Source organism: Balaenoptera ricei, chromosome 1 (genome assembly GCF_028023285.1).
Source record: "Balaenoptera ricei isolate mBalRic1 chromosome 1, mBalRic1.hap2, whole genome shotgun sequence".
NCBI classification, from domain to species: domain Eukaryota; kingdom Metazoa; phylum Chordata; class Mammalia; order Artiodactyla; family Balaenopteridae; genus Balaenoptera; species Balaenoptera ricei.
The window spans coordinates 171,668,935-171,678,074 of record NC_082639.1 but is presented as its reverse complement, the minus strand read 5'-3'; the positions used below and the strand labels follow the sequence as shown (position 1 = coordinate 171,678,074).

The 9,140-nt window shown below is 50.1% G+C and overlaps 1 protein-coding gene across 1 annotated transcript in view; it reads left to right on the top strand.

Annotated features, from left to right (window-relative positions):
- Positions 1 to 4,403: 4,403 nt before the first annotated feature.
- Positions 4,404 to 9,140, top strand: part of CAPN2 (calpain 2) — a 54,532-nt gene continuing 49,795 nt past the window's right edge. The window contains exon 1 of the mRNA XM_059941935.1: positions 4,404 to 4,664. Coding sequence (XP_059797918.1) covers positions 4,428 to 4,664 — 237 coding nt within the window. The 5' untranslated portion in view covers positions 4,404 to 4,427. The remainder of the gene's footprint in view (positions 4,665 to 9,140) is intronic.

Below are 9,140 nucleotides of genomic sequence, written 5' to 3'. Positions count from 1 at the left end.
TAAAGACCAAACACTTTGTGACCCCAAGTGATTCTGATACTCAACCAAGTTGGGGAACCCCTGACCCCTTGAACACAGCCAGTGCTGCTGGAATCTCCACGTCACAAGCCACTATTTAATTAGTTTTTATGTTGAATTAAAATCTGTGCCCCTTTAAGTCGATCACTAGTTCCACTTCTCCCTCTGGAGCAACACAGAATGAATACACCTCCTCTTCTCCAGAACAATCCTGTAAACACTTGAAGTTAGAGCATTGAGTGCCCAATATCCATCTCTTATCCAAGAAAAATGCCTCTATTTTACTTGAATATTTCTCACCCATTTTATTTATTTCTCCATCATTTATTAAGAGGCGATAATGTGCACATGACATAACAGAGCCTGTCCACAAAGTGTCTGTTAAAAGACTAAATAATGACTCTCATACAAATATAAAATAACTACATGTCAAAGATTTGATTTAACTCATGAATAAATGAGGGAACCAGTAGATATTAAAAAAAAAAAAAAAGTTTAAAGGAGAATCCAAAAGAACAATTAGGAATGCTGAATGGAATTTGTTAATAGATGCAAAACTGAGGGAGGGAATCCATTTGATTGCACTTCTACCCAAAGAAGTTCATTTGCATATACATGGACAATAATTATTTGCATTACTATCAATTTCTACAATGCACAGAGTAGTAAAATATCCTAAAGACTATGAAAGGCACAGACCGCTGCAGATCTGACCCCTGGCAGGGTGATTAGGCTCCATCTAATTCCATAGAACACCAGGAATACCTTTTAATTCCAAAGACTTTTCAGTTTTTCCTGACAGATCATTGTTTCACTAAAAAATCCTGAATATTCAAATCTCAAACTGTCCTTCAAGATTGACTAAAATGCCACTTTATCTGGTCTTCCTCAGACTAAAAGATAATTTAAAAAAAAAAAAAAAGGTAAAATCATGACACATATGGATATAAAATGAACAAGTTTTAAAGATTTTATTTAACTTATTAATTAAATGAGGCAACTAAGCATATGTTATGACTGATTCAAAGGAAAAGTCAAAGAGGCACAGATTTATATGAAGTGAAGAATAAAGAATATTGAAATGAATGTGCAAATGGACTCAACTGGCTTCTCCACGGTGGGGAGAGAGATCCCCCGTCCCGCACTGAACAGAATTAATTTGCATATAGAGAAAAATTATTTTGCACTGCTACTGTTATCTACAACTTTGGGTTGTAAAATGACTCAAAAACAGTGAAAGGCTGGAATCAGATAACCTGGGAGGAGGTCCTCTAAACCAGACTTTCTCAGCCTCGGCATTACTGACATTTTGGATGCCCACTAACAATCGTCACTTCCCATCTGGTTCTCACTAAGCCACTGCAGTTGCTGACCTTCAACACCCCCTGAAAGGAGTTCAGGGTGGAGATCAGGAATGAGGCACTCTGTGCTCTGGGGAAAACTGGCAGAACAGGCCTTCAGATAGTTAGATATTTTCAGGAGAAGATTTTATGAGCCCAATTTCTTGCATCTTCTCACATCTAGGAAAGCACTAAAATCATTAATGGAGACATCTGCTCCTTGTGACTAGCTGCAACCTTCTGCCAAGATGTGAGCTTGACTGTATGTATCCCCCGTCACCAAAATCACATGTATACTGTGCATGTATCCTCCTCCCTACTTCTTCAGAGTTCCTCAGAGCTGAGAGACTGTCTCCCAGGCTATAATTCTCATTTTGCCCCCAAAAAAACTTAACTCACAGCTCTCACGTTGTGTTTTTTTCTTTCTTTTTTTCAGTCGACATGGACCACGTAATTCTTTGTTTTGTGGGGAACTGTCCTAGACATCCAAGATGTTTAGCAGCATCCCTGGCTTCTACCCAATAGAGGCCAGTAGCACCCCATCATAACAAAAATTATCTCCAGACATTGCCAAATGTCCCCCAAGGCCGGGAGGAGGGGGCAAATTCACCCCCAGTTAAGAAATACTGCTCTAGGGCTTCCCTGGTGGCACAGTGGTTAAGAATCCACCCGCCAATGCAGGGGACGTGGGTTTGAGCCCTGGTCCGGGAAGATCCCACATGCCACGGAGCAACTAAGCCCATGTGCCACAACTACTGAGCCTGCGCTCTAGAGCCCACGAGCCACAACTACTAAGCCCGCATGTCACAACTACTGAAGCCCGCACGCCTAGAGCCCGTGCTCCACAATGAAGAGTAGTCCCCGCTCGCCACAACTAGAGAAATGCCACACGCAGCAACGAGGACACAATGCAGCCAAAAATAAATAAATAAATTTTTTAAAAAAGAAATACTGCTCTAAACAATGCATAGCTTTCCACTGAAACATGAATTCTTCCATATTAGCACGGAGATGGAGAGGAAGGGACGACCGCACTCCTTGGCACACACCCATTCCTGTGTATGAGCCAAGAATCTCACGCTACCTCTTCAACGAGCAGAATGGTCACAGTGGCCCCGAACACAGGCAATGTTCTAAAGGCTTTAGCAATATGGACTCCGTCCTCCCAGTTAAAAGTGAGTTTCAGATAAATAGCAAATAGAGAAGAAGAAATTTTCCTCCACCCTTCTATGTTCTTCCGGCTGGTCTAAAAATTAAATTGACATGAGGCAGGTTAACAAAAGAAAATCAAATAAAAGTTTAATACCATGTATACATGGGAGAGATCCAGAAAAACTGAGTAACTTGCCAAATTGGCTGAAGCCCTCTCCTTAAACACCATCTTCAGCTAAAGACAAATGAGGATGTTGGTGGTAGGGGTTTGGGACTTCAAAGGGGAAGAAGACAATTGACTTGGAGATGGAAAAGCAAATATTTGGTAAATAGATGTTTGCTGGGCCAGGTGGAGACAATGGGACACAGAGAGGAATCTGGTCTCTAGGCCCTGCAGTTTTCCCCACCACACTGAGCCCATATTCTTTGCACATATCTCTGGGTGATGGCTCTCTTCTGGAAACAGGCCCTTTATCTAAATTCTTTAGGCAGTTACCGGTAAGGTCAAAGCTTCTTCCTGAGTCTTTTGGGCCTTGACTGTTTTCAGCTCAAAATAATCCGCATGCCAGAGAGATATTTTGGGGTGGCAAATTTTGCTCCCCTACGTAGGAAACAATTTTTTAGTTTAAGTATGCCCCCGTGCAATATTTGGGATATACTTATACTAAAAATCATTAGTGTTTACCTGAAAATCAAATTTAACTGGGTGTGTTACCAAACACAAGTTCATGTGCCCGACACACAGTGAGCCCAAACAAACCGAAACATCAGAGTTTGGAGCAGAGAAAGGTTTATTGCAGGGCTATGCAAGAAGGCTGTCTCGTGCTTAAAATACCCCGAACTTCTCCAAGAAGTTCAGCGAAGCACTTTTAAAGGCAAGATGAGGGAGGGGCGTGGTTAGTTGTTGCAAACTTCTTGGTGTTGGAATCCTTCCTTCTTGTAGCTGTTCATGTTGGTCAGGTCAAGATGTTCCTGTAAACCTCCAATGAAACAAAAGTTATTCTCTGTTCTGCAACTTTTTATCTCTATATGAATGTACTCTTAAAGGTCAGAGCCCTGAGAATAGGCTATCCTGTATATTTCAGGCTGTAGATAACATTATTTTACAAAAGGTTCAGAGCCAGCATGACTAAACACAGGCAACAAAACAGATCTAATATGGAGTCAGATTTGTTCTTCCCTATTACAGGTGGATGTATTTTTATTTGCCAAATCTGGCCACCCTATCTGTGATCATATAGCTAACCAGTAGCAGTGTGTAGCATCACGATTGTAACACGCCTCTGGTGACTTAGAACCCCTGTTCTGCCTCTAATTAGTTGTGTGACATTGGATGATGTCATTGAACCTCTCTGATGCTCAGTTTTCCCATCTGTCAAATGGGGACTATAGCGGAGGGACACCTTCCCACAGAGCTGATTTAGTCCCCTGGAGCTCTCTCCCCGATCTTCTGACTCACAGGGTGTGTCCTGGAGAGTCAGGACAGCCCCAGCCTCGGGTTTCGCCCAGCCTTCCTCCCCAACAAGTGGGAAGTCGTCTATCGGGGTTGGGTTTGAGTCCCCACTTTTCCACCAGGACGCCCAGGTGCGCGGCGCGGGCCGGCTCGGCCATCCCAGGCGCCGGCCGCAGGTGGCAGCACCGGCCCCGTGGGCCGCCGCCGCCGTCCTCCCGCCGGCGCTGTGCAGGCCGCCGGCCGGCAGGGTCCAGGGCCCGGCGCCGAGCTGGCCGGGAGCGGCCAGGCCACGCCCCGACGCGCGGAGGGCGCTGCCCTGCCGGGTGAATCATCGCCCGCGGCGGCCGCTCGCAGTCCCGCTGCCGCGCGCCGAACCCTGGCCGCGCCCCTGCGGAGCGCCGCGCCGAGCAGCCGCTGAGACCTCCGCTCGCTCGCTGGGCGGCAACGCGGGCACCGGGCCGACCATGGCGGGCATCGCGTTCAAGCTGGCGAAGGACCGGGAGGCGGCCGAGGGGCTGGGCTCGCACGAGAGGGCCGTCAAGTACCTCAACCAGGACTACGCGGCGCTGCGGGACGAGTGGCTGGAGGCCGGGGCGCTCTTCCAGGACCCGTCCTTCCCGGCCCTCCCGTCTTCCCTGGGCTTCAAGGAGTTGGGACCCTACTCCAGCAAGACCCGGGGCATCGAGTGGAAGCGGCCCACGGTAGGCAGCCCGCCCGCGGCGGGATGCGGGGCGGGCGGGGCGCGGAAACCGGAGGCGCGGCGACCGGGCCTCGCGGCAGCCGAGAGCCAGGCCCAGCGCGCGGGGAGCCCGGGGAGCGCGCAGAGCCGAGCCCCGCAGCCGGGAGCCCCGTCCCCGCGCTGCCCAGCCGGGGACTCTGCAGGCGCGGGGTCGGGGGAAGCTCCGCGGTCGCCCGTGTCCCCTCTGCCACCCACGGCGCCCGCAGGACGGGCCGAAGTGCACGCTGCCCGTAAATCCCACTAGCAGGCCCGCCGGCAAAAACTCACAAAAACTCGGTTGATATAGGGGGACCTGGACAAAACTTGTTGGACTCCGGTGGGGAGAGAGTCTGCGGAGAAGGGAGGCGGGGTGCCGAGGTGGGGTGTGGGGTGAGTGGGACACTATCTAACCGGGAAAAGTCAGTCTCTAACTCGGTTAGGCTGCTTCAGGAAGGGAGAAAGTCCACGCCTGGCCTGGTCCTTTGTGACTAAGGATTGTCTCGTGCAGCGATGGTTAGATTTATCCAGTCGGGGTTTCCTGTTTGTTTTTCCAAAGGGGGCCGACCTCCCCGTAACATTTACCCTGGTGATTATCAAAAGCACAGGGGAGATGCATCCAGGAGCCAGTTCCTCCTCCTCACTCACCCTCCCAGAATCCTCACCCCGGCGTCTCAGGGGCCCCTCGGTGTTCCCTTATCCTGCCCCCCTGGGTCTCTCCCCTCCTTGCCCTGGCAGGCCTTGGAACAGTTTCCTTCCTGATCAATTTGTCCATCCTGTTTCCCCTGGAACCCCTCGTGGCCCCATGTCCTGTGGGACACCTCACCGATCTTCCCCCGCCACACCTCAAGGAGGCTTCCTGGGAAATACAGCCTCTAGATTCCTGTTAGGGAAATTAACATTCCTGCCCTGCTCCCACTCCTCTGAGCCCCTCACCCCCACCCGCTAGTCACCTTCTGTTACCCCAAACCCAGCCCATAAGCAGCAAGTTCAGTAGGAAGTGTTCTTGGCCTGGAGCACTTGAGTTCACTTCTTGCTAACCTGCGTGAGCCGTTTAACCTCCCTGCCTCCGTTTCTTCATCTAAAACAAGAGGTGATGCCTAAATAGTTTCCTCTCCCCACTGGCTCACCAGGCCCAGCACCTTTTAGTTTTTCAAGGGCACCCAGCTCTTTCCTGCCTCACCTGCCAGGGATGCTCTTTCCTGGTTTTCTGGAGTCTGGCTCACTTACTCTTTGGGACTTAGTTAGATGTCACCTCCCCAAAGAGATCTTTCCTGACCATTCTTAGCAGCCCCCTTCTCATCTTGTTATTCTTTATCACTGAACCCTGCTAATTTCCTTCATAGCATTTTCACAACTTATAAATATAATTACATATACTTGTTTGTCCTTCCTAGTGAACTGCAGGGACCATGTGTGTATTGTGCACCAATCTAGCCCCAGTGCATTCAGAGTATGCATTCATTCGTTCATTCATTCATTTAACAATGCTTATCGAGTGCCTGTTATATGTCAGGCAGTCTCTTAAATGCTTGGGATACATCTGTGAACAAAGACTGTGACCATTTGTGGAATGAGTGAATGAATGAATGCAGGACTGTAATGAGCTTCAAACAGAATTACAGCTGTGAAAGTGGTAAACAAGAAGGTATTCGCCTTACATTTGTATAGCACTTTACAGTTTACAAAGTGAATTTACATACTTCTTTGCTTATTCTTTCATTCACTCAATAAGCGTATATTGAACACCTGCTGTATGCCAGGCACAGTGCATATGGTTTCTGCCTCTGAAGGCTTTAGGGGCTAGTGAGGGGACACGGACAGGTCACCCAACGGTTGGAAATGCCTGTAGGACTTCCAGATGGGAAAATAGAGATCCGAGGCCATTTTAGGGCCCCAGATTAGGGCGGGACAGGGTGTGCACTACACAACCAAGGGGGAGGGTAGCTGTTATTGTCCCATTCAGCAGTTGAAGAAATTGAGGCTGGGGAAGGTTAACTACTCACTCATACAGGTGTCTGGGGTGGAGCCAGGACTGTGTCCAGCCTGTGGGTGTCAATAGCCACAGCTCACAGCCACCCTCTCTGCCTTCTCAAACACAGCTGTGGTTCGGGTCAGGCAAGGCAAACAGACACGTGTCCACTGGATCTACACGGAAGCAAGTCATTGGTAACTGTAACAGAGCAATTGCAATGGCATAGAATTGCAATGGGGTAGAAGCCGGGTGGCTGTAGACCCCAAAGTAAGGAACCGGAAATGAAGAGCGAGCGTGCCCAACTAATTCCAGAAGGGTGCCTGTGAAAGGAGAGGAGGAAAAGTGTCAGGGAGAGTGGGACCTGGGGCTTGACAGGCTGGTTTTCAGATGAGAGCAATTGGAATGTGTTATATGTCAAGTCCCAGAGAGAAAAGCAGGTGGGAGACGGTGAAACGAAGCCACAAGGAAGTGAGAGTAGGGTTGCAGGAGCGAGGCAGGGAGCAGGCCAGCCCTGGAGCAGGGGCTGCTCCTCAGAGGGGGCTTCCCGGCACTGGCCACAGAGGGCTTGGGGCTGGGAAGGAGGCTGAAGAGCACATGGCTGAAGTCACTGTGGGCTGGCGCAGGGGCACAGCGAGGAAAAAGCCGGCACCATCCGAGGGTGACACCAGTCAGGTGGGAGCGAGGGCAGGTGTGTGAGTCCCCACCTTACCCTGAAACATCTAAGGCCTCTGAGTGGTTTATGATTTGTTTACACTCAGCTGGCTGAACTCAGCCTCAAACCTGCATCTCCTGCCTCAAGTTCAGTGATTATGATCAACTCCTCCAGTAATAATTAATAGTAGGTGACTTTTATAGAGCGCTTATCAAGGCACGTGTACATAGTCATCTCATTTAACCCTCAGAACAACCTGATGTGATAGGTTCACTTGTCAGCACCATCCCCATTATACAGATGAGAAAACTGAGGCTTAAGGAGGTGAAGTAACTTGCCAGGGTCATAGAACCCATTTAAGAAGTGACAGAGCCAGAATTCAAACCCAGGTTGTCTGACTCCAAAGCCCAAGCCCTCAACCCCTTTCCTGGGACTGTTAAGTTCCGTATTTAATTCCGTGCCCTGTATGTTGTGTACAAGTTTCAATTTCCTGAAGCATCTCTAAGGGCCACTCTAAACTTTTCCTTCTTTGGAGAGGGTGCCAAAGGTGTGAGGAAGCTTCTCAAACATAATGGAAAAATCCTTCTGGGGTAAGTGCCTGGCACACTGAGGATTATCAGTATGACTTTTGGGCTCCCAGCACCAAACCCAGTCTCTTCCATCAGCAGGATAAGTGTTTGGCTGGCAGGCCTTGGGCAAAGCTGGCTTCATGTGCCTCAGCAGAAGAGCATTCTCACTGTCCCTGTCATTCCCCCAAACAGACCAACCTGAACAGGGAAGGGACAGTGCAGAGGCATGAAAGGAGCATGTTCTGCGGCGGATTCCAAAAGAGCCTCTACAGCCTAAGCTGGGGTGGCCAGGGGCTAGATCCAGGCCTCGCCCAAGAAGAGCTTCTGCTTGGCAGCGAGGGGGGTGGGGGGATGTGTGCAAGGGGCTGGGCGCTATGGGGTGGAGCTCTTACGAACCAAGGGGTCCAGGCTGAGGGAAGCCCAGATTTATGCCTGACTTCCTCTGTGGTTTTGGGGTGGGCCTCTTCAGAATCAGGAAGCACACTCAGAGAGGGCTGCAGAAGGGCCAGCACTGTTCAAGGTTGGCTTCCAGCAGGCGACTGGTGGGACAGCCCTTGAAGACTTGTTAGTAATCCATTAGGGGCAGGGCAGGAGGGAAAGACTATATGGTTTACACTGGTGAGTTCAAATCCCAGTGCCATCTACAGCTTACGAGCCGTGTATCTTGGGACATGTGGCTTTATCTCTTAGCCTGTTTCCCCACCTGTGAAATGGGGTCGGTGTCCATCTGTGTTCCCGAGAGGGCTGCCTGAGATAAAGTACCACACACAGTATTGACACACAGCAGGCTCATGGTATGTGGACCCCCAAGTATCATGGCCTATGGACGAATCCAGAAGGCTAGATACCTTCCCCTGCCCTCAAGAAGCGTGTGAGTGTTAGGAAGACTGACTGGTACCCAGGACCACCGCATAGCACACAACTAGCTGCTAAATTGCAGAGTGCACATACTCTGGGATTCGGGATCAAAAGGATGGGTGAGGGCTGGACTGTGAAGGAGGGCTTCGTGGAGTTGGTGGCAGTGGGTCTTGAGATACAATAAGATGTGGAAAAGGAGAGAAGAGGGTGGGAGAGGGAGGAATTCCATGCAGGAACAGAGGAGAGGGACCGGCATAGTGGGCGGGGCAGCTCCAGAGCGTGGACCGTCTCAAGGCCCCCAGAGGAGGCTGGACTTGGCGCTGCCCTGGCCCTAGGAAGTAGCGTGATGAAATGGGCTCTAGGCAGTGTGGAGCGTTGGGGTCCAGTGGAGCAGTCGGGGTCCCATGG